Below are 27,671 nucleotides of genomic sequence, written 5' to 3' on the forward strand. Positions count from 1 at the left end.
AGAATCTGAAGACAGTGACTTCATTACAGAAGATTAGTGCCTACTAAGCCTAAGATCACTGAGAGGAGATGGGACATAGAAAGACGTCAACATAAATATCAAGTCGTCTGACAAGAAGGAAAAAGAACAAAATCTTCTTTGTCAGTAAACAGACAGGTAAGAAAATACGGACCCCAGACAACACAAAATCAAATTAAGGGATCCTGTTAAGGAAGAGTGCTATTCGAGACTCTATTCTTGGAGATGCAGACAAAGAAACGGTAAAGGTTGGTGTAAACTACATGAAAAGTCTTTGCATGAATTGAAAACAATCTTTGTTTACAGTGAACAAATGTAAATCTCTCTTGAAGGGGGTTTCATGTCACGGTATAAAACTCTGTTTAGTATAGATATTATTAAGTAGTTCATTTTATGAATGAATATTTTATGATAATTTAGTTTTTTTATTATAAGAAAATCAAAGGTTGATGAATATTGGAACTTGTTTTTGTAAGTAATTGAAGTCGAGAACGCTAGCAGATGATTTAGTAATAAATATATACAGTACGAGATGAGTGAAAAACATCAGACACACAAAGACGATAGCAGAAGAGAGTGACCTGGCATGCCAGGTGGTTTGGGTGCTCGACTTGTAATCTAAGGGTCGCGCGTTCGAATCCCCGTCACATCAAACATGCTCTCCCTTTCACACGTGGAGATGTTATAATATACGCTCAATCCCACTCTTCGTTGGTAAAAGAGCAGCCCAAGAGTTAGAGGCAGGTGGTGTTACACTGCTAAATTCACAGATAGCCCTCGAGTAGCTTTGTGCGAAATTCCCAAACACTGCTAAATTAGGGTAGGCTAGCGCAGTTAGTCCTCACGTAGCTTTGCGCGAAATTAAAAAAGAACAAAAGAAAGAAGAAAGTAAAGTCACGGCCAAGAAAAGTTCAGCGTAAAGTTAACTGCTGTAGAAGTGATAGGCTTAACGATTAATACAGGCTTAACTTTTAATGTTAGATTAGAGTAAGACTAACAATAAAAAGTAGCGAGGAGAACTTTATTCTGTCAAAGCAAGGTTCTAAAGTAACTGAATAAACCTGTGTGCACTTTGTCAAAGGGAACAGGGGATATTGTTAAGAAAGAAGACCAAACTATTACTGGAAGAGAAATATACGAATGTGATAACTCATGTTAAAAGTGTAAGTGAATTATACAGAGAATACTAGTGTGGCAGAAATAGGAAAAAGTAGTTTGGCTTGAAATTCTAAAATAAGTGAATAGGTCTAAGTGCACTTTAGAAACAAGAAGAGAATCATATAGTGTTTATGATATCCATATGATCTCTATAATGTCAAGAATTTGTTATACATACGTTTAACTAGTTCGAATATACATACATACATAGATAAAAAATTATTTTGAAAACAAGTGACGAACGTATTGTTCCTTTGTTTTGGATTTATCGCCAAGTCAGAAACACGTAACCCCAACAACACTGTATATTTATACTATAAACAAGTACAAGTAAAAGCCTTTTAACTGACAAATAGCGAACAAAACCTTAACATCTGGCAAACTTTAGGGTTAGCGTTAAAATATCCACAATCATAACACATTTTATAACATCAGCAGGTTCCTTTAAAAAAAATTACTTCAGAAACACATTAAACCAACTAAAGCCTTAAGGGCCAGCTTTGACATTGTGCCACTTTTCATTGAAATTCCTATCAAGGAAGCATATGATATTACATTTAACCTCTACAGTAGTGACCCCAAACCTGTAATCACATCCTCATTGCATTTTGTTTCCCTCTTAGAATTTACAACAAAAAACTTTTGTCAAAAAGATGATCTAAGTTAATTTAATCTATTTTTTCACCAACATAATTATGAGTCAGACTGAATAACAAGGTACACAATTCACACTTTATTCTCCCCTACAGTAGTACAGATATGTCTATGACACTTTGCTGATTCAACTTTTACCAAACACACTTTATTTGAACATATAAACTTCATTCACTCTAAGATTAAATTCACCACTCAACACAAAACTAACAAGCAGCTATGTATTCTTAACTTCAACATTATTAGATTCAACACACAGTTCAAAACCAAAATTCATTGATAAATAGTTGCTCACAGAGGCCTGATGAACCCAAACAAAAAATTAATATACTAAATACCTTACAGACACAGCTTCAAAACTTTACCCAACTGACTACACATATGAAGAAATCAACTCTATAAAGCATTCCTTCACTCACATCAAGAAATTTCCTCTATTATCAAGTAATTTTCACTCAACCATCAGAATAAAAGCCTCAAAACTCAACTCAAACAAAATTGACATTAATACACCAAACAAGAAAATAACATTACACTGCAGTTTACCATTTACTCCTGAAATCAATTAAAAATAATCAACACTTGGAGAAAACTCAGGATTAAACATAAATTTCCTGTGAGCTTCAAATTCACTTAGAAGCTGGTCCCTTAACAAAAATTATACATAATTCTACAATACCAACGTTATTTATAAAATAATGTGCAATAATTTTTAGAATGCTATATTGGAGAAACCAGAAGAAAATAGAAAACCATATTCACTTAACATAATAAAAAACCCTCCTGTTTTTACCACCACTGCAACTAAAAGCCAGAGTATATATATACAAAGCACTAATTTTAAACAAAGAACCAAAAATCAACAAATACAAAATAAGAAAGACTCCTTTGTATATATGCAAAAACGGCTCGTTTGGGTTGAGAAAATATTTTACATAGAAGAGCGAACAACGTTTCGACCTTCTTTGGTCATCGTCAAGTTCACAAAGAAAGAGGTAACTGACCGGAAGTTGACCACATGTTTGAAAGGGGTTGTGTAACTGAGTGTTGGAATGTAGAGGACGGTGTTAATGTTTGAATACATAATTTTTTATTTTTTTTAAATTATTATTATTATTATTACATTAATATAGGTATAAAGGCATTCCTTTATATTGGTTTATTTTGGGTTTAAGTTGTTGTATAAGTAAGGCTTCTTTAATTTTGCGTTTGTTTATGTTTGTTTCTTTATTTAGTATTTGAGTGTTTTCTATGGTTATGTTGTGTTTATTTCACTTGCAGTGTTCGAAAACGTGTGAAGGTGACTTTTTATGTTCTTTGAATCTGGTTTCCATTTTTCTACTTGTTACCAAAAATTACCATTATACTGGTACAGACAGTAGATATGTAGATGACACGGTTGCGGGATTCAAATCTACAGAACACATACTTAATTTTTTCAATCACATTAACTCTATACATCCCAACATTAACTTCACATATGAACAGGAAGAAAGCAATCAAATATCATTTCTTAACCTCAAAATTACAAGAACCGACACACAATTCAAAACAGAAATCCACCAAAAATCACCCATACTGGACTATACATTCCTTGGGACTCAGCACATGAAACAAAACAAAAACTCAACATACTAAGAAACCAAATAAACACAGCCATAAAACTATGCTCACCAGATAAAATTAACGATGAATTAGACAAAATAAAATAATACTTCCTCAACATCAATAAGTTTCCTCCACAAACCATAGAAAACATTATACACACACACCTAGACAGAAAGCAAAATCAACCAACAAAAGTAAATATATCTCACAAATCAAAAAATCACAAAACCATATACTGCTGTATACCATATATTCCTGACATCAGCAAACAAATAACCAACATTTGGAAAAAACTAATAACAAAATATGACATTCCAGTTAATACCAAATTTATTCAAAAACCAGGCACAAAACCGACGTCTTTCCTATGTAAAAACTACACTGACAAACACCACACCAACATTATTTATAAAATACAATGTGATAACTGCCACGACTTCTATATTGGAGAAATAAGTAGAAAAATGGAAACCACATTCAAAGAACATAAAAAGTCACCTTCACACGTTTTCGAACACTGCAAGTCAAATAAACACAACATAACCATAGAAAACACTCAAATACTAAATAAAGAAACAAACATAAACAAACGCAAAATTAAAGAAGCCTTACTTATACAACAACTTAAACCCAAAATAAACCAATATAAAGGAACGCCTTTATACCTATATTAATGTAATAATAATAATAATTAAAAAAAATAAAAATAAAATTATGTATTCAAACATTAACACTGCCCTCTACATTCCAACAGTCAGTTACACAACCCCTTTCAAACATGTGGTCAGCTTCCGGTCAGTTACCTCTTTCTTTGTGAACCTGACGATGACCGAAGAAGGTCGAAACGTTGTTCGCTCTTCTATGTAAAATATTTTCTCAACCCAAACGAGCCGTTTTTGCATATATATTTCTCTACAAGTGGGTTTTCTCGACATCACTGAGAGGCTACTTTGGTTGAATAAAACAGCCCTACTCTAAACCAACATTCTGGGATTTCAAGATACCTTTTGTGAGCTGTTAAGATATCTCCAGTCATATGACCTCTTTGTTCCATACTGTATATACATATTCTTATGTCTATGTAAACTACATTTACTGATGATGACATAATTTTGTTGAAATATTGTAAATTTATAATAGTTATATTCATTACCGACTGAAACCATCTCTAAACTCTTTTTCTAAAAAGTGAGTTCCTCATCATCAAACTTAATCCTATATTTTGAGATGGACTGAAAAAGTCTGAAAGGGTTGTTAAAATTGATATACAAGTATGTCCTTAACATACAGTCTCACATTGTGGTGATATAATTAGGTTGCATTTCTGGACAATGCTATATGATCATACTCCTGGAACATTCTGATCATTCCTTCCAGATCTTAAAAGTTCATAAAACACATAACACGCAATCCACCATGAAGATGAAATTTCTATTATGCAAAAAGTAATACTAATAATGTTTAACCTCTATTTTCTTCATTGTGCTCTATCACTGATATTCAGGAGCTGTAAGCACATGACTCAATTACACAATTATTTGTTTAGCCCCACCCTATGACCACGGCAGCACTGCTCTAACTCCACTGTTACTGGCATGTGTGTCCAAACAAAATCAGTCCTGTAGTGGAGAAGTTTCCTCCTAAAGCTTGCTTTAAAGATAGAAGTACATGGTGGCACTCTTCGGTATATCTGATATACACATTAGCTTTGGTGAGATCAAACATTGGTGTGGCAAAAATTGGGCACAATTATATTATGTAAACATAAGAACATTTTGAACATCTCACATGTTGGGGGCCAGTCCTTAGCCAATGCAATCTTTGCAGCATCAGGCAATACACTCTTTCTCTATTCATGATAGAACCAATAAATTCTATTTTTGTACATAAAGTCAGGTTTCCCAGATTTCACCCCTAATGTTCTTATCTCTTGTGTATTTACAGACATAATCTGTATATCAGGCTCCTCTCTGTTGCAGCCCCTTAACCCTGTTTTGATTGACAGGATAATGCTATGTCACCCATTTATTTCCCCCTGTAAAATGCTTAACTTAATTACATGAAATTTCATATACAAATTTCTAAACAATATGTAGTTTGTGCTTGGAAAAAAATCAATTTAGTTTAGTATTTCATGTTTTAGGTTGTGAATTTTTATAAATTTTGTTTTAAAACAGTATTTTAAAAACATTAAAAAAACCTTCCTTCATCTTACACTTTGTTGTGTGTATAAAATAAATGCATCCACAGAATGTTTTAAATAAACCTATAATTATTGTGCCTGTGTTGTTCTAATTTTTCAGCATGCTTTACTTTCTTCTTGTCTGTTTGTACAAGTTTTTAAGTTTAAAGAAAATAACTAAAGAACTAAATAATTAAAGAAATAAGAAAGAAAGAAAACTTTTTCTTCAATAATAATAATACTAATAAGAAATTTCCATTTTTTTATATCCAATTAATTCTAACATGCTTTATTTTCAATAAGTATTTATATATGTTATTTATTTTTACCTGTTTAAGCAGTAACATAGCCATGAAACACAAATGAAAAGTAAAAGCATTGATTAATAGAAATACAACATGCAATCTTATCCTTGATACTTTCTGAACTATATTTTTAGTCAGGCTTTCTTTCCAGACAGAAAACAGAAAATTTCACATGTTGATTTGACAGCTGTGTTATATGGCAGCAAAGCATTAGATCTTGTCTTTAACACACCACTTGTGTATTCAAAGGTACCATAATTTCTTCCACAATACAAAAACTTTTAGTACACTGTTAATAGGTTGTTTTTCACTGGCACTGGATGACTTTTGTACTGAAATTCAACCCACCTGTTGAGCTGATGGAGCTGGAAGAGTTTGTGCAGTACCAATACTAGGACCAAGGTTGCTGCAACAACCTTCATCTTATAGCTCGTACAATCAAGACATAGTCAGAGACGTGTCTCCATTCATATGTAATATGTTACCCTTCACCAAAATGAAGCGAGTACTACTGGGTGGAATGTCAATTTCACTTGGAATGCCTGATACATGGCAGTATCTATTAGGGTTCTCACCACTCTTGTGTCAACCAGGAACTTCATTATCCAACTCTGTGTATCTTCACAGAAATGTATCAAGCACCACCCAGCCTTGCATCAATTCTGTCTAGTAGTTTCATAACTAAACATATGAAACCTAAAACTTTTTTAAATTTTTTTCAGCATATAAGGTTTAATTTAATTACACTAAACACTATGAATGTAAAAAATATTTCTATAATGACCACAACTACTTTCAACTGTTTTTTTGATGATATGATCCAGTACAGTGAATTATTTGTGTCAAAAATGTTACCTGAACATAAACTCAGAAAATCTATGTTATATTGTACCTTGAATTTTATATCTTGCAAAAACGAATCACTTAACATTTGCAATGTTATTGAACATATACATATGTTAATACTTTAATTCAATTCATGTATAATTGTACAAAAGTTGGAATAAAACTGAAATTCATTTCAACTTTATTGGTTTTAATTGGTCTTATAGCTTCAAAAACATACAGTTAAAAATTTATTTTGATAAATTAGAATTCCATACTCAATACACTGATGAAAAGCAAATACTGGTTTTTATTTCTTTAAATTAATTCAATTTATGAAAAAATAATAAATTATAATTACATACAATTATTAGGAGAAATCAAAACCATAATGACACTACATACTATCATTTATATATGGTACATATTTCATGAAAGTTTGAATTAATATCATAATTTACCATATTTTAAAAATAACATAACACATAGTTATTAAATGTTAATACAATATGAAGCCGAAAATAAATCAGGAGTAAAATTAGAATATTTCAAATTAGCTGCAGAATCTTCACAAGATGTATTATTCTTTTTGTTTAATTAGTGTATCAATCTAAAAGCACTTTTTTAAATAGTAAGACTTCTAATGCATTTAATTTTTAGCTTTTAAGATAGTACTTCACAAATGCCTTTCATATGGAAAAAAAAAAGCTAAAAACAATTCCATTCATTACAACTTAAAGGCTCTGATGGATTTAAGTTTTAGGAACATGATCACTGTTATAATTACCCCATAACTGTAGTATGACTCAAATATACTTCTCTCTAATTACCTTAATCCATCAAGTTTGGAGTCGGCTGGTACTTTTTTAAGCCAAGAAATTTTACAGCCGAGTGCCCAACGTAGACAGAAACCATATTGGACAAACAAATTCAGCAAGAGGGATTTGAATTCATGATTCTCAGGTTGTGAGTTGAGCACCCTAGCCACCAGGCCCCTTGCTCACCAATACTGGTGATAACAAATTTTTGTGTTCATTAATAAATTAATATATAACTTTACTGGTTTTGGCTATGTTATAATCAGGTATTCTGTTAAATAAAATGAAGAGTATACCCTTTTCTTAAGCTCTAAATAACAAACCCAGAGGCTGACATCACTTAATGTCCAATCACTTTGTAGCTTTGCAAAAGGTTAATGTTTCTCCAACATATACATTCAATCTTTTGCAACAAGTACAATACTACAGAGGAACTGTATACTGGTTACACTAATTTAAGTCAAATGAAAATCTATATTTAATATAATATTTATTCATTTTTTTATTTTGTTGACATATTTAAAATGAGTAGTCACCAAGAAAACTATGAAATGGAAATTAAAAATTAATGGAGAATTTCCCAAGCATAAAATTCAAAGAATGAGAATAATGTTTTATCAGCCAAAATAAAAATTAAATTATGGAATTACTCCCTAATTTCAGGCCATATCATTAAAAAACATATAAAAAAACAATGGTGGTTTAAAGTTTTGTGACACATTGTGCTTATAAAAACTTCAAAAATGTTATTCATTACTCATCCTTTCTAATGCATTAATATTTAGCTTTTAATTCAGGATTACACACAAGACAAGCCTTCAATATTAAAAAAAACAATACCTCCCATAACAAATCCAAACCAGTATAAAATAATTTTAAAAACGGTCCATTTCATTACCAATTATCTATATCATTTAATATAAACACAAATCAAATATACATGACAAACATACAGAGATTGAACACAATAATGGAAACACCTCACTTTTTGTTTTAACTCCAAGTTTTGACATCTGAGATGGGAAAATGTAGTGATACAGTAATACAACTATACATTAAATTATTCCTGTACCACTAAGTTTGTCTTTATACTAATAGCTTGTTATTGTTTTTCAGAGGGAGATAATGAAAAATGTTTAATAATAACAATCTGTAAGACTTCTAAAGAGGCACAACTATAGGTGCACATTTAGATTGATCCTAAGTAAAGTGAACAACAATGTCAAAAAACGATATCTCTACGGATATCAAAATATTATTCAAAAACTAAGTTGAGAGATCATAACAGGTGAACATTAACACAATGAATGAAAGACTAATAAAAGAGTCAGACTTTAAAAGTATGTGCAGAACATAAAGCTCATGTATAACAACAATCTCCTGTCTAAATACTTCAAAGAGTCAGCATACGGTAGGCACCACAGTAAATTTGCCAATCAGAAACCTCTCAGTAACACCAATACAAAATCCAAAATAAAATTAAGATTACCATGGCAAAACATTATGTTTAATCTTTGGACTTTACACATTCTATCATCAGCCACTTAAAATATTTTCATACAATAAAATATATTTACATACACGTTGAACAAAAATCTAAAGACTTGTGCCTCTATTCATGTATCATATACAAATACACTTGCGGTAACTTTAAATCCACGTGATTGGCAAAATAAAATGTCAATTACTTCGTCATGATGAGAAACTTACTTGAAGTAAAAATGTATCCTCAAGATGGCTAATAAGGGCATTAAAATTTTATTTTAATTAAAGTATCAATACCCATACCAATCATCTTGAGAATACAAAATGTAAATTAGAAAGAAGCAGAACTAGCAACCACTCTCAAGTCCATGTGCTTCCCCATTCACAAAACAAACTACCACATTAGTAAACATTATTTGTGTAATGATAACTTGAAAATTCTTATATCATGATCATTAAACTACAACATCCTGGTCCAAAAAAATTTAATGTATCTCATATGAGCATCCAAGCTAAATAATAACTCCAGTTTCTTTCAGTTCTACCTGATATTATAATTTTATTAAACTGTATTCTTAAAATTCTTCCTTCTGTACATTTTGTATACCTTTTTTTCTATATTAAAAGTTGTACTTTTTGCTGTTCAATATGCATATTTATATTCTTTGAAAGTACGTTGTACACAAATATTTTAGGTCACTGATGATGGAATGTGTAAATTCCAAAATGTCCGAAGATTAAGTATGTTGTCTTTTGTTGTGATCTCATTTTTAATTAGACTTCATTTTCTGCCTAATGAATCTACTGTCCAAGTAAAATGTTTATAAAAATATAACAACTGAATCAAAGATCAATGGAACAATATACTTTGGTCAGATATATCATATTTTAAACACTTACTTTCAAAATAAGTGCTTATGCATAGAGTGGACCAAAAGAAGCTCACAACCCAGGGCTTTATGCCATTAATTAAGCATGATGGAGGCCTTGTGATGGTATGGGTAGCTTTATTGTTGGAGTGATTTAGGCCTGTGATCTTACTGAAAGGTGAAAAGACAGTGAATAATTATTTAAATAATTTTTTTTGATGGCCATGTTTAGCCTATGATGAACACCATTCACAAATGGAACTAATCTGTTTTAAGAATACATTGAATCAATTCATATCATTAAACTTGTTAAAGATTACTTCAAAGAAAACAAAATAAAGTATGAGCAATTAACTTGTCCATCTTAGACACCATATTTTAATGCTACCAAGCCTACATAGTAAGTCCTTGAAACTAATACTTGAAGTTGATTTCCACCACCAGTATCACTTCAAGAATTACAAGAAACTTTGAAATGGTCAAACAATTTAACTGGCTGATGTACAACACCTTGTTTCATCAATTACACATTGTGTTCATGCTGTGTTGGCTCATGGAATACCAACTTTAAGTTATTAAATATATTTTACAAAAATTATCTGTCATTTCCATTCTGTCAAACAATTTACACATTATTGCTAAAACTTAAATTAGGTAATTTGTGATAAGCTCTTGAAACTAAGTAACTGAGACCTTAAAATATTTTATTAAATTCAATATTAAAATTTGTGTGTGTATATATATATATATATAAATAAAAACAATTATTCTTAAAATATACAATATATTGTATATGTATATATATTAAAATAAACTTTGTATCAGTAACAATATTTTCACACACACAAGAGACACACATGAATTGACTTTTAAATTACTAGGGAATTTAAGACATCAAATTTTTTAGTAACCTACAATACAAAAATAAATTAATTGAATTATTGACTTCATTCTTTGGCATAAATTTTTCCAAAAGTAACTTCATTGTTGTTTTAGTAGAGCTGAAAACAGTGTCAAGTTAATATGAAGTAGCAGTAATATAAAAAATCCAACAATGAACAGAGAGAATCACCATTTCTTAAGCAATAGATTTTCATAATTCAAAATTACACATGTACAATTTTAACTCAAACTCAATTACAAATGTTAAAACTTTTTTTTTAGGTAAACTGATTTTAAATGTTTGTGTAAAAACCAACCATAATGTAATTTTTGTTCACATTGCTTGCATGTTCCATGTGGAACACCTCAGCTCATGTGAATACTTGAGTCTTGCTACATCTCTAAAAAATTTCAGAAAAATTCACCAACACATGCTTAGAGGTCCTAGATGCATGCTACACTCATGTAATGAAATGACAGAATGGTTAGATTAAAGGTCACTTGGGTTTGCACTCAGCTCCAGGTCAACGTGGTCCAGTGTTAAATTTTTCCAGTGGAACCAAGAATAATTAGGGTTAGAACTCCAATCACAACTAGGACCAGGATTATGATGATAATTTTTTTCTAAGAAGACAAGATAAAAAATAAAAAGATGTATAGTTGAAATCATATATATACAAATAATAAAAAATATGACATTAAATAATTAACATCAGATGTTACTTAAAATAATATTTACATATTTTCTTTTTAAAGGAAATTTATAAATATAAAATAGCAAATACAAAAATTAAAAATATAAACTTTCATTGTATTGTAAAAATCCTTGATCAATATTCAGTGATTTTAGAATCAAACAAAATGTTATTGTTTTATATTTATAAAAAAATGAAAATAACTTCTCCAATATGGACTGATATTCCTATGTAAATACAATGTCAGGTTCAAAGTTTAGAAAATAAAAATAAGCCATCGTTACTTTCATTTCAATGTTATAAACCAAGGTAGGTATTTCAGCCCAAAAACTATCAGTATCACTTGACCAAAATATTTTGTTGGAGTACCATATTCAAAGGAAAACTTAAACATAATTTAGCATTTCTTGCATTGAAAAACATTAAGAGAATGAATTCAAATTATTATTTGATGTTTTTGGAATGAAATACTTTGATAACTTGTGAGAAAAAACACCACAAAATCTGATATCTACAACTTTTCTATGCATATAAACTATAAAATATGTTTTCACAAGTTTTTAATTACTTGCATAAAGGTCTCTTGGCCTTAGATTTTTATATTATCCCAGTTGTATGCATATTTCTAAGCAAATGATATGCAGTCTACTAAAATAAAGATAGGGGCTGCCAAAGCTTTAATTAGATAATATGGTCACATACTGCTTCAAAGTTCCCATTTGTATTCAATGACAAAGCAACATTGAGAGACATTTTGTTAATAAGTAATAAAATTGTGCTATTAAAATCTAGAACATAAATATATTAATGAATTTGAAAAATAAAACTGCCAATCTTTTTATGATGTTTCTAAAACAGTGAAATTTTTAAACAACTAACAGATTTATTTCACAAATTGAACAACACTCAGTAGTACTTTTAGAACTTGATATGCTAAACATGGGAGCAGGACAACTGCCAATGTCACCTTTTTATAGTTTACTTTTGAACAGATAAATCATAGTCATTAAACAAGATTTGATCAGAGAAAATAATAAATAATATTACAAATAAGTTCAAAAAATTATATATATATTATTATATAGCACAAGCTATTAGAAATTTAATTACTAAATAGATACAAAACTTTAAATTGACTTTTGGTTTAAAATCTAGACAATCCTCCTTTAAAGTACATATATTAAGCTTTCTTTTGGGAATTTAGATTACTCAGATCTTTTTGACTGGCAGATGACTGCTGACAGTTGTCCAAGACTCTCCATGTATACAATGTCAAACTATTGACCAAACCTAATTCACAATATAATAAAATTAACATGGTTTATAAACTTACTTTTTGGACTGTGCTATTATATCAAAATTCACTTAAACAGGTAACTAGACCTAAAATTTAGTAGATATCAAATATCACTGGAAGTTATAAAACAACTGTACCAATATGGCAGCTGTACTGACAAAGTAACCAATATCTTGCTTACCTTTCTTGCTTTACTCTGGTATACCAATGCTTTCTTTGTGTCTTTTTTAACAGTTTCAATGTAATCCTTTGTATTTTGCACTTGATATTCAATTCTGTTTACCATTTCTCCCTAAAAAACAAAATAACAAAAAAACTTTTAGTCATATTACAATACTCTTCTGGAACTCTCTGACTGTACTACAAAAATACCTTTCTGAAACTCTCTGGCTACATTGCAAAGATAACTTTCTAAAAGGTTCTGGCTATATTACAATGATAACTTTCTGAAGTTTTCTGACTATATTAATATACCTTAGTAACTTCTGGCACCTTTCCAGAAATCTCTTGCTATAACAGTACCCTTCTGGAATAAATATTGACCATGTTACAATAACTTTCTGGAACACACCGAATTGAAGTAAAAAATGTACTCTGTAAAAAAAGCTGTTTTTGTAATTTTCTTTTTAAGTGGAAACATCACAAATATTAAAAGAACCAATACATTAATTTTTTTAAATTGTTACTAAGTATTAATAATTATCTTCAGTATGCAATGATACAAACATATAAACACAGAAGTAACCAGCCTATTATGTTCACAAGAAAGAACCATTTTGTTACTAGTACAGCATTGTATAAAAGTGTTATACTGGGAATAGCCAGTCTCATCCTTTAGCACGCAAGTTTTTCTCAACATCCTTCCTTAAACCAACTGGAGATATTAAAAAAAAAACATCAGAACAAACAAATAAAAAAAATACAAAACTTAATAACAGTAAATCCAACTTAATACATCAGGAATAAAATTGATGTTTCTTTGTCTCTCTAGATACTAATTATGTTATTACAAAACTATGGTAAAGTAATTTTTCAAAATGTTTTTAAGTTGGTGAGATTAACTCACAAGAAAATGTCATAAGACCCTTCTAGCAAAGCATTTTTTTAAATTTATTGTATCAGTTATGAAAGTTATAAATTATGCATTATAGGACATGATAAAAACTTTTGAATAGTTGTTATTTCCTTTGCTGTCTTTAACTTAAACATATTTAATGATCTCTTTTTTAAAATTAGTTTTAACCACTGAGAACTGATAAACTATATCATTCTTTTTAAGCAAAGGCCTAGCATTTTATTTCCAAAAGACAAAGAAAAAAGTTAGAAACAGTCCAATGTTTTTTTAGTACAGAAGAAAGAACTTGAAGTAAACATTTAACCAGAAAAAAAATATCCAAGATAAAAAAATTACTTAGAACCAATTATAAATATTATTAGTTTTAAAGAAAATGATAAAAGTCAAAACCAATGCTGCAAATTCTGCATGTTTCCTATGAATGTTTAACAGTTGCTTTAAAAGTTGGGTGGTCATGAGTTGCACATTTTAGGAATTGTTCCAATAGGAATGTGCTCAGTTGGGCTTGATTTGCAAGTAGTATTATATATATAGTTATATAATATGTAATTTTGAAATATGTGGCATTTGTCTGGATCACCTCGTTTTAATTCAGTAATTACTTCTTCCAAGACTGATTGGTTATAGAATAAAAAGCAAAGAAGAGATGTATTATATCATTATAAATGTGATTCATATGTAAAGATATGAATCTCTTTAGGTTAGATTAGGTAAAACAAATCATAATAATAAAAGATTTTTATGCAAGCAACTTGGGGTAGCTTGTGGGTAACGTGATCCCATAGTGCAATGTGAGCTCCATGTTCCCCAAGCAATTTACAACTTATAATAGTATGAATAGTAGTAAACATGGTTCAAAGGATAGTAAAACAATACAACTTAAGTATAAATAATTGAATATTGTTATCAGTTTAAAGATACTTAGAATAAACAAGTGTAATTTCATGATTCAATTTGAAATCATTCCAGAACCAAAGAAAAAAAAAAAAGAGTGATTTAGATTTATTTCAATGTTTTGGGGGGTTAGATAGTCAGTCAAACTGACAAACTTTAGACAGAGTTAGGATAGCAAAAATAACAGCTAAAATATACAGTTATACTAATAACAAATCTTTGAAATGAATTTAGGAGGGTTTTAAGGAAAATACAGATTAAATTTGAGAATTTTGGGACAAACAATAGCATTTTTAATCATAAACCAAAAAATCACTTCATACTTTGACTAATAACAAAACAGACTCAATATATTCAATAACAAATGTTTAGTAAATATACTTCATTAAAGAATCTGATTTTCTGTGTACAAAAGACATGTAATATTTCCCAAAAGTCTATCACATTTCGTGAACATACACATACTGTATTAAAAGTCATACTATAAATACTTAACCAGTGCATACATATTTCCAGACTCAGTATATTATACTGAGCCCATTGTGTTCCATGTGGAATATCCTAGAATAAAAAAATTATAAAAAATATGTTTAATATTGCCCAGTGTAGACACACTTTTATTTGAACATTAAATTGGCTAATGTTTGGTTCCAATTATTAACAATAGGATTTATTTTTTAAGTGAAATTAGATAATCATTGCATTTTTGAAATGCACATGTAGAATTTTGAATGAAGAAAATTAGAAAACTGATTATTCTCTACCTGATTTTCAATCAACATGGCCATGTCCAAGAACATGTCACGAAGTTCTCTAATGCTGTTTTCTAACTTAATAATATCATTGTGCCGAGCTTCAATATCTTCTAGGGTTTGTCTGGCTTGCTGTGTCTCCATGATGATCTTGATGGATATAATACAAATATAATCAACTGTGCAACGTATATGCAAAGTATAAAACATGGAATACAAAAGATGCATAATACACAAATAATGTTGCTTTATGACATTAAGGTGAACTGAGTTAGCAATATATATCGCACTAAACACACATATGTGCATGTTTTTTAAACATATGTAATCTTGAGAAAATAGATTTGTAACTCAGAAATAAACAAACTGATTAATAATACAGTGGAGCGCCATTAAGCCGCGAACAAGTAAACCACGAAAATCGCTTTAGCCGCTGTAGCAAGTCTTGTGAGCGATGTGAGTGAGGATTATCGCAGCTCACCGCTAATTTAAGAACCTGTAAAAACGCGACTTATGAATTTAATCCTGGCTTTATAACTTCAAGGGGATATTCAAAAAGGATTTGCTTTAATTTGGGAAATAAATAAAATATATTACAATAGAAATCGACTGTTAATCTACCTTATCCGCTCTCTATGTCAGCTTTATGGAGGCCGCCATTGTTACCGAATCACACCTCTCCATACATTAAAGTTAATCCGCAGTAAATCTGTGAAAAAAGTGATCAATAATTAAAGTATCATTTTTAATTCGATAATCTGATATAATGATCACACAATGGCCTGGATGAGGCTCCTCGGCGGAGCTGTTGGCGACTTCAGCTTTTCAGTCACAAAGGTTTAAGCTGTGGACCACTTAAGCCGCAGTTAAGCAAATTGACCCCCCAAATACCGCGGCTTAACGGCGCTCCACTGTATTTTACAGATTTTCTGACCTTGGATACCTTGTTTTTGTTTTGTTTATAACTATTATTGTACTTAATATAAAAAGTTGAAGACTGCACTTTAAAGCTTAAAAATGTGAAACTATATGTCACATCAAATATTTTATGAGATAAATGTAAACATCTTACACAAATGTGGATTAACATTAACCATGAAGAGATATTCAAACTTGCTAAAAACTCAAGGATAAGTGACAGATAAAATATTATTTATTAAAAATATACTTCACAGCTACAATATTCAGCACAGAATGTTAAAAAGGAGTTACTCAAGTCCAAAAAACATCAGCTATAAGCCTTTCTGGTACTGCATACTATTTTATGTAAATTGCATAAACTTTAAATGTTAAATTAACAATTACAGTAACTAATGGGTGACACAAGACAACTTGGTTATTTTTTTTACCATTTTTTCACAGTTCCTTAAAAGGAATATCTTAGCAACCACAAATGGCAAAAGGGGACATGAATTTCATACTGCTTAAATCCAATTTCAGAGGGAGACAATGAAACATAAATATTATAAGATGGAAAATTTCCTATGAGTGAAATTTTAAAAAAAATTCTTGAAACCAGGTGAAAGAATTAATTCATATTTTTTTGGATATTCACATAAGAAATATATGTTCATTTTCTGTACATAAACAATACTAATACAACAAAAAAAAGAATTTACCCCTTGAGTGAAAATTGCAGGATTTCCACTTTCTATCATGTCTTCTAGCTCATCACTTGTTGTAATTTTGCCTGCTGTAAAAAGATAAAATTAACAAGGATATAGAAATATCACCTGATTTTAATGCATTAAGAAAATATATTTTTATATAACATAAATAACCCTCCTGCTCTTGTGTCCAATCATCAAGCAAGATCAGCACTAACACAGTTTATACCACATCCCATCTAACATTCATTTCAATTAATTTACACAGTACAGAAAAAGGAGGTAAGCAGGTTTATAATTAACAGTAACAATGTTGGAAGTATTTGGTTTTCGTTGTTGTAATTAATAAAAAGTATTAATACTCTGGTAATTCAAAATACATGAGAGCAATGTATGTATAAAGTGCACATATGGTTTTTATTGTAAAAGTAATCAACTGATGCTGCATTTAAAACATAAAAAAACTATTCACAAAGGTTATTTCCTGATAATAGTTTGTATAAAATCATTTTAGCCATACTTTAAAAATGTCTTTGTGATCTGGTTTATGAATTTTTTTAAATATGAATGTCTGTATTGTCATCAAATAATATGAAGATGGAATATATTTTGAATAGAATTGTCAGAATACAATGTAAATCACCTCATATACAACTGGTATTAATGCATTAATTTTCCTGTCTTTGAACTTGAAATAGCTTTTTTAGTCCATGGCCAGACACACAGGATTCTGCAGAATCTAATTTTTCAAGCCATTCCAGATAACTTATTTATTGATTAACATTTTTACTACAACTTCATTGGACAAAAAGCAGGTGAATGCCATACCCTTTGTGAAAACCAGATCCACAGGTGGCCATAAAACAGATATTAACATGCTACTGACATTCAGTGAGAACATATATTGATCTCATATTGATAAAGTTAGTAAAAGGAAAGAAGATACTGATTTGTAAATGCAAAGTGTGAGAAATGCCCTTAATGTCATTATGGATTTGATGGTTTAGACCCAGAGGTCTAAATGGTATGAAAAGCAAGTGGGAAACAGCTGTAGAACAAATTAAAGACATGAAGAAAGAAACAAAGAAGGACTGATTATACTATTCCATTGGAAAGTGATGAAGATGAAATGTCTAGTGATACTTCTGAGGATCCCTTGGATTTTCTGACAAAGAAATGATACAAATCATCCAAGAACTCAAGTGTGAAAGCAGCATGTTCAAGGCACTGTTGTAGTACTCCAACAGAGTACAGAAATGATATATAATCACTTTAGCAGTGCTTAAGTAACAAATCCACAGTGATATCAAACTTTCTAAATGAAGAAGGTCAATGGAAAGTATCAAGTTTCAGTGCTCTTGACAAGAACAATCAATTACTTGAGTTCTCCCTGACTGTATTAAGGATTCTATGCACCATGTTACCCCAGAAAATCAAGATGGTCTTATGAAAATGACTGGAAATGACATGTAAAAAAATCTGAGGATACTAAACTATTCTCACTGGCCAATAAAGTGCTACAAGTTCTGACAGAGAAATATATTCACAGAAATATTATACCTGCACTGCTATGTCAGCTGATGACATTCAAAAAAGTAAAAGAGAGACTGACAATTGGAGAAGCTTTTGAAATGTTTAGATGGCATTTTCATTGACTGAAGTCTGGGTTTCAGCTAGAACTTACAGTGAAATCTGTCCAGCATTATTACAAATGAACTGAACTGAAAGAGATAGAGTACCATTAATTCAAGGTAATAAGAATTATCCCACTAATGCCAAAATCAAGGCCTTCACATCTGCACTATAAATGTACAACAAGAATGCAAACAAACAGCCAAGAGCACAACAAACTACATTTGCTCTTGGCCAACAGGCCAAAAAGGTAAATCACCAATATAACACCACATCTACATCTTTTAAGATGAATGCTCACCAAAAAGACTAAGTTTACTACAGTGTGCTACAGGAGTCAAAAACTTGCAGATTTAATGATGCTATCACAAGTTTTTGACTCCTGTAGCACACTGCAGTAAACTTAGTCTTTTTGGTTAGCATTCACCTTAAATAGGGTTTCAGCTCATTCCAGAATAATGTTAAAAATTAAGGTCTACCACAGAGCCAAATTCCTGGGTGCCTGGCCTGTAGAAACACTGTTGAAAAACTAATTTTATCAAAATGGTCCAGTATATTGTGAAATTGACCAAGAAATCTCTATATCATCACTTTGATTACATTGCACTATGCTTCTTTTATTATACTCTGATCCAGGCTATGTCATATTCTAAGATTTTATTAAAATATAAACAGAAACTAACAACATCAGAATATTTGGCTACAGTAAACTAAATTAATTATATAATTATCATATTGCCTTAACAGGAGGCTCTTTGAAGTTTACCAAGACAAATAAGGATATACTGGAACAACATTCTAGCTTTTAAAATATAATTGCTTTATGCTTTAATACTTGTGTGTGTACAGTTTATTTAAGTTTAACAATGTTATTGTTTATTAACTTTCTACCTGCCATGTTTATAGGTAACAAACCTTCCAGTGCAAGGTTATTTTTTAAATACACAACAAAAAATAAAAGGCCATAAATATGTGTCTGTGGCAGTAAAAGAGTTAATATTTAAATTTTCAGCTTCAAACCAACTTCTGAAATATATTTTAGCATCATATACATCATATTAGAAGTAAGAAAGTATGCATTGTAAACTCATGTCGTAATTTAATAGTGGTCATTTAATTATGATATGATTATCAAACTTTGTCTTTTAAACATTACATTTAGGTTCAAAGCCTTAATACTATACTAATATAATTCATAACACTTTACAAAAGAGTAATGCTGATAAACAGACAAAAAATACCTACCCACAATATCACAATTAGTTAGGTATAAAATATCTTATGATGAAATAGTAATTACAACAGCATTAGCTGAAATTTTATTATACATTACAATACAGCAAAATTATAGTTGTAAAACAAAAGCAAATTTTATTTGATACTAACAAATGATCTTTTGTTCAATTCTTTCAACTTAAAATTAATAAAACTTGAAAGATAAATTATGACAACATTGCTAGATTAATAATAAAAAAAACAGCTTATATTTCAACAAACTACTTCAGTACACTCTGTGCTTCTATTTTTGAAGCATTATCAAATATCACATAACCACAACTTACAAAAAAACTTGAAAACTCTAATTACCTTCTCTCAAACAAAAGAAGTTGCTAATAATGAACTTACTTATTTCTAATTGTCTTTGAATTCTTGCTTTACACCTTTCTCTGTAATCAACTTGAATTTTGTTATATTCTGATATTACTTCCACAAATTTTTGAGAAAGCATTGAGTGCTGAAAATAAAAAAAAAAAAATTTAGCAGCTGAAAACAAAGGCAGTCATCTAATATATATAAAAGCAGTTGTATTTTGGTAATGTTCTGTTTGTTTGTATCACTTAGCAACAAAACTATTTTCTGAGTATAGGTCACATACACTTACAGGGATAACAATTATCTTAACTGTATAGGTTACACCAGCTTACAGAAGCAACAACTATCATAACTGTAGAGGTCACAACAACTTACAGTGGCAACAACTATCTTAACTGTAGAGATCACATCAACTTATGTTCTGAACTACAGTATGAATTTTAAATCTTAATTCTTTCACTACCACAGACACATATTTATGGCCTTTTTACATATCACCAGAACTTCATGACATTTATAATGCTACACCATGAAGTAAGTCTGCTTATAAAGCCAGAAAAAGGTTAACCTACCACTACAGTAAGGCATTTTAACCACTTAAACTATCATGGCACCATGTTTGATAAAACTTGTATTACTCCAGTGAAAAGCATAAAAAGAGAACTTGTTTAATAAGTCAAGAAAGAGAAAGAAAAATATGGTGTGGTAAATGAAACAAAGTCATCAATACATGTTGTTTTTTTTCATGTTTACACTAAATAAGATAAGTTTCAAATTAGCCATGATAATAAAAAGAAAAACTATATACACATTGACCCTATCAACCAACAAGTCCCACACTATCAAATGCTCAGACTTCAAGACATCATAGCACTACCAAGATTTTGTTGGAGCTATAGCCAAACACCAGTATCAAAGAGAATCTTTGTGACACCCACTGAGGATGTCCAACAATGGCACTCAAATAACTCTTGCCATAATTGATCATCCACTGACCTTGAAAGAGTCACTACAGGGCCTCCCACCTATAAGAATTCAGGGCCAAAGCAGTGTATTACAGTGGCCCAAACACCACGATTCTCTCCTTCCTTTCCTGGATTTTCATACATGGCAAACATACAAGTGGGTATGCAGAACCATTCTCTGGGAGGTCGCCTTGTTACTTACAGGAAACCACATCAGTGTGAAAAATAATGATGAAAGCTGAACTATAGTATGCTATGTAGTTTGAGGAAAAGAGCATATCACCAGAACTTAATAACATTCATAGTGCTACATCATGAAGTCATGAAAATCTTGGTGTGTCACCAGCTCTAAAATCATCTTTCTTTCTTCTTTTTTTTATTATTTACATATTTTTAAATATAATCATTTCTCTGAAGGATTGACAAAACTTTGTTCAATGAGCTGATAAATTATTTCTTTTTTTAAAAAAAAAGATACTGCTTACATTTTCTAAAAATGCAATAATTGTGGAAACAGGTCCTTTACATTGTCAGCCAAACAAATAGAAGTGATTACTAAAGCTCAAAACCATCAGAGATTTTTAACATCATTACAAATTATCATATGCTGAAAAATCATTGAATTTAATCATTCTCTTCCTTGATATCTCAAAGAAAACTTTAATGTTAAGAAAATATTTATTGTCACAGTACTTTGATGGCAGATCAGATCTCATAAAATTTAGTATATTTTTGGTATAAAAGTCAGGTTGTCTAACTAGTAAATGCATTATATATTGTAAATTGAAATCAATTTTGTGTGCTAAATCCTGTTTAAGACACCTATATTTGTTTGTGTATAGATACATAAGTTGGTAACTTTTATAAAGTTTTGCTTATCACAAATATTACACCAAATCACTATAAATTTTTTCTTTCATTCACTGTTTTATAATGACCCAACAAACTTAAAGCCTTACCTTTCTACAATCAATAAGTTTAGGGCTTCGAAATGCATAAGTTAGCAGTTAGTATCTGAAATTTAGTTTATGAAAAATAAAACATTCTATCCAGAACATTAAATGTTGAAGCTTTAAATAATATCAATTTTGTTTTCGAATCTAGTATGTGGGTATGCATAAATGACTCATTATGTCAAATTAGTTTCTATTCTTTAGATGAATTTAATTCTTAAAAAAAATCTAATTTGATTCTAGTCTTGAGGTTTCTCTAAACTTTTTAAATTTTATAGAGAAAACAAAGAACTTCACAACTTCCTCATTTCTTCTCACAAAATAATTATCTGACCTAAATATATAATTAAGTAAACTTAAACATAGTCAAACATTATTTTTCACTCTTTTCATTTATATATATAAATTTAATTAAATAAAATTACAAATCACCTGTGTTTTTCTCATACGGAAATTAGCTGACATATCATTTCTTTCTTCTAAATACTTTAGGTTCTGCTCCATTACTAGAAAATATTTAAAAATTTTATTTCATGTAACATGTATAATGAAAAAAAAACCAACTACAACAGTAAAGAACAGAAACATAACAGAAAATGAGCTAAAACTAAAATATACAACAAAGGATGTAAAAAAAATCTTAAAACCAGAACAAAAACTAATATGACAAATATATTATTAGTGTATTAACCCTCTTGCAATGGGAAGGTCAAAGTCCATATCACACCTTTCATGATAACAATCAAAATTTAAACTACTTAATCATTAATGTATACAAATAAACCTAACATCAAGATAAAGTTAACAGATCAACTTTTAAAACAAGTTTTAACTTTGTCATTTTACAAGGAAAATTTTTTTTTCAATCTTCAATATCCCCTTATAAAAATTCATGCCATTTTTTTTCTTTAGGTCTACCCCCTTCTCTAATATATTTATCACTCATAATAATATAGATATTACAAAGGGAAAACCTAATTTTTATAGCCTTCAGTCTTATTTGTTTATGAAGTCACAACTAGAAATTCAGACCCATTAACTCTGCCCATCTGTTATATCCTCCATTTCACAAATTGCCAATAACTCTTTCTAATATTTCATACCATATTGTTTATAACTAATGCAAAGACAGTATTTTAATCTATTAAATGATATATAATGCTACATTGTTTTCAGTAAAGAATGTTGTTAGTCTTGTCTTCAACTGGAAACTTTATCTCATGGTGTACAAACAAGCAGCTTAGGGGTTTAATTTAATCTCCCCCTGTATCAGTTAGAAACTATTCAAAGTATTATGGTTACAAGATATTGTTTGTTTCCTGCAAGTTATTATTTTTTGCTGTTAGGTACATTATTTAAATACAAAATTATTTAATATACTAATAGTATCAAGATAAAAAGTAGGCTTAAATTTTATTGGTAATTGACAAAAAAACAAGGGGTCAAATGTAAGCACTATATTTTGAATTTTTTCCTGTATATTTGTTATCTATTTTCATGAAAGTATCCAAAATGTAAAAATTAGAAACTTGCTAGGTAAGATAATGGCAAAACATTCTTCATGAGGTATGCTCACGAGCAGTTCATTCACTACATCATTCACTACAGTAACTTTAACTAGAATCTGCTTAGTGATATACAACTGTTGTAGCAGATTTATCAGTACACATGGTTTAATGTGCAAAAAAAATGAAATCAAGTTAAACAGATTTTGCAAGATTTAAGCTATTTATGATAAACACTTAGTTCTCTGTTACAATCTGCAGTCTTCTGGCGTGTAAAAAATGGGTAATTTAGATTTATTTCATACTTTGTGGTTTCAAAGATGGTCAGATGAATTGGGTTATAAAGTTAAGTATAGCAAATAAAAAATAAAATATAGTTTCACTGAAAAAAAAATTTCATATTTATTCAGAAGGTTATAGAAGTTATGCAAATCAAATTCAAAAATTTTCATGAGAAAAGGTATTTTTCATATTAATATGCAAACCACTTTGCACTCAGAACAATCAATACCATGACATAATATATTTAAGAAGAAATCTTTAATGAAAATAGTTATTCTAAAAAACTGAATTTTTGTGAACCAAAGACTTAATTTTTACAGAATATTTGCCATATATCATAAACATACACAAATATATTAAAAGTTACAGTATGGAAACTTATGATGATTATAAGATCAGTCACAGCAACAAATCTTGTACAGAAAGAATTAACAGTCAACATGTTTCACTAGTGATTTACATAGTAAATAAAAATCTACAAGTGTTTGTCTTAAAGACTTTACTAGTGATTTACCTGGTAAATAAATATCTATAACTGGTTTGCCAAAGAGTAATCAAATGTCTTTCATCATGATAACATGTTTCAATCATCTTTAACCCCACAGGTAAGTTGACCATAATCTAGTCAAACACAATCATTGTTCACAAAGTAAAAAGTTACATCTCTTTAGGTTAACACCCTTTATTTGCTAATGCTTAAAAATAATAAAAAATTACTTAGGCTGGATTCATGACATCTGGAAGTAAAAAAAAATACATAACAGTTAATCTGATAAACTATATCTGCAAAATTTTGTTGTCAAAGCTGAGGTTAAAAGGTTTACAATAAGTCACTATGTAAAATGACTATAATACAACCTTTTAGAACACATTCAGTTTATTCTTCAAAGTGGTAACTAGTCACAGATAATTATACTATCCCAGTATTAATGTCATATTAATACCATTTGTGAAACTATAAAAAATAGGATAATTAGGAGAACAACCATTTTGAAATAAACAAAATACACTTCCATAAAGTGCTCTGAAGCAAAGAATATATTATAAAATATTTCACACTAAGTTTAAAATTATACAAAAAAAAGAGAGAGAGAGCAAATTAAGAGAATATGGCCATAACTACATCAAAAATTAGTACCAAGCATTTTGACCAATCTTTCAATTTAGTAGAATCACTCAGAAAAACATTATAAAATTATTTTACTAGAATTATTCTTGAGTTAAAATAATGCAATTTTTTAAAATAAAATATTATGTAATCTCAATATTATGTTATGGGTGTTGAAATTCTAAAATAATGATAATTTTGCATGTATACACTACAGTATTTTTCACCACATGAAAAACATAATTCAACTTTACAATTTCAAAAACTTATGCTTCAATATAAGTACATGTGCATAAAGATAAAGGCACAGACTAAATTATTTGTGACTGATTTCATATTGTACAATGAAATTCTTGATGTTAAAAAAAAAATGAATTTCTAATAAAATGATATAAATTATAAAAAATGTACATACAGTCACAAAGAAAGATACTATCTTTTTATAGCCATCAGTACTTTTAAAATGACAGACCAGTTAGAAGGACAGCTAGTCTGGACAATACCCACAGAAAACTCTTAGACTACATTTGTTTGACTAAAATTGAGATTTCCCATCACTCTTATGGTGTACTCAAGGCCTTGAAGTGGGTAGTATGCTTTTTTACAGCATTCATCTTAGAACCATGAACCTCCATACTTGTAGTTGAAGCATTCTAAACACTAGGCCATGTAGTGAAGAAATAAATACAAAAAGCTTAACTTAGTACTTTATTACTCACAATTACTAAACATCAAGTATAGAACTTAGGTCCTTCACTGCAACTAAATATTATTCCATATAAACTTCTAAATACACAGGTTAAACATTTTCAGGTCTAGAATTAAGCATATTTGTGAACATCTTAAAGAAGACAAGTTGAAGATATTTCTTTTTCCAAAAACAAAACAAAGAAGCCAATTCCTGATTCTTTAATCTCAACTGTTTAAAGCTGTATCAGCTATAAAACAACGTAAAAGGTACTGGAAAATTTCTCTTTATCGATCACTGCTAGCTTATTTCTCAAACTTAACATTAATAGTTTAAATGTTTACTTCAGTATGTTCAGTTCCCTGAAATACATTATAATTACATCAGTTTTTTCGTCATTCTTTGTCTAATCGTAGTATTTCAGCTAATCTAGGAAAGTATCATTACATTTAATGTACACTCTACACACCTAAACACAATTATTGCAACATTATTTTTTCAGCCTTCAAACATCTATTTCAAGAAAACTATTGTTTAAGTGTAATAAAAAATAAAACATGGTACAGTTAAAAAATAAGGCTTACAAAAATGGGTGTTATATTATATCCAAACGACTAATACGTAACATAAAAAACTGTAAATAAGCCATACTTACCTTTTAAATTGTTTCGAACTTTATTTGCCAACATATTGATATCAGCCAAGTAACCTTCAAGCTCTTCCTTCACCTCTGTCAACATACACTTTAATTTTATCTTTTTTTTGCAAAAGTATACAAACATACGATATAGGAAAAAACACTTTACTAAAATATAAATTAGAAACACTGTTGATGGAAATAAGTCACTGATGTCAAGACTTCTATCTGCTTGAAGGCTGTAATACTGATCTGAAACCAAATGCATTTTATTTTTTGTTTTTAAAACAGCAATATCAAAAATGCAGTTTACTCATAGAAATTAGCACAACACTTATTAGCAAAATTTTATAGAAGGTATTTTCCTGTCATCAATAAGACATGAGACTCCATAAATTTCATATAATAAAAAGTTACTAATATCTATAATGGGCAAGTAACAAATGAATGACTTGAATTATTTTAATCATAGATATTTTGTTTCACTAGCTCAGGTACTTAAAATTATAAAAGATATTCACAAGTTTCAAGGAGAGGGGGTTGCTCCCACAGATTTTAAAATATGGGACACAGGTGTCTTTCTACTTGCATCAGTTTCAGAGCCAAATGATAGAAACTATTAATGTTATTGGGACCTATGAATAGATGAGCATATGTTATTAATTAAACACCATGTTCTCAAAGCCTGTTCATTCCAGCCAGCTTCCAATATCATGGCAATAATTTGCTTTCTACTCCTCATTCAGTCATGCTAATTTTATCAATGTGTTATGAGACTCCAAAAATTATTTATCATGCACCAGTATACATGTAGTTAAACTGGCATAATGTGACAGGTATTTGATTCCATGAGCCTGCAAGAGGCACAGTCTTGAATTACTGATAGAGCATTTCCAACTGACCATGGACAATCCATTTAGCATCTGTAAGATGCAAAAACACTTGTGAGTTGATATTGTTTATGGTTTCATGATGCCTTCTTTGGTATTTCAAGAGCCAAGTTCATTGTTACATCCAAAATCCACTATGACACTGTAAGCAACCACATTAATATTTGCTTACCAACTAGTCAGTCACTGATTGTCTACTATGTTGGCCAGTCATTAATTTTCATGTTACCTTCTAATGAATTTTTTTCTTAAATGCAAAGCCACAAATAAGTTTGAATAATATTACTATTATTT

At 29.8% G+C, this 27,671-nt stretch overlaps 1 protein-coding gene across 2 annotated transcripts in view; it reads right to left on the minus strand.

Moving 5' to 3' along the window:
* Positions 1-7,040: 7,040 nt before the first annotated feature.
* The window catches only part of LOC143237312 (syntaxin-like), a 30,834-nt gene continuing 10,203 nt past the window's right edge, over positions 7,041-27,671 (minus strand). Inside the window, exons 4-10 of one of the 2 annotated variants that reach the window (XM_076476417.1) lie at positions 26,506-26,580; positions 22,700-22,773; positions 20,383-20,491; positions 17,137-17,210; positions 15,530-15,667; positions 12,978-13,088; positions 7,041-11,428 (exon numbers count right to left, since the gene is read on the minus strand). In XM_076476417.1, the coding sequence (XP_076332532.1) occupies positions 11,345-11,428; positions 12,978-13,088; positions 15,530-15,667; positions 17,137-17,210; positions 20,383-20,491; positions 22,700-22,773; positions 26,506-26,580 (665 nt within the window). In that variant the 3' untranslated portion in view covers positions 7,041-11,344. The remainder of the gene's footprint in view (positions 11,429-12,977; positions 13,089-15,529; positions 15,668-17,136; positions 17,211-20,382; positions 20,492-22,699; positions 22,774-26,505; positions 26,581-27,671) is intronic. The other variant, XM_076476418.1, reaches the window with a different exon arrangement.

The sequence above is a fragment of the Tachypleus tridentatus genome, chromosome 13 (assembly GCF_004210375.1).
Source record: "Tachypleus tridentatus isolate NWPU-2018 chromosome 13, ASM421037v1, whole genome shotgun sequence".
Classification (NCBI taxonomy): domain Eukaryota; kingdom Metazoa; phylum Arthropoda; class Merostomata; order Xiphosura; family Limulidae; genus Tachypleus; species Tachypleus tridentatus.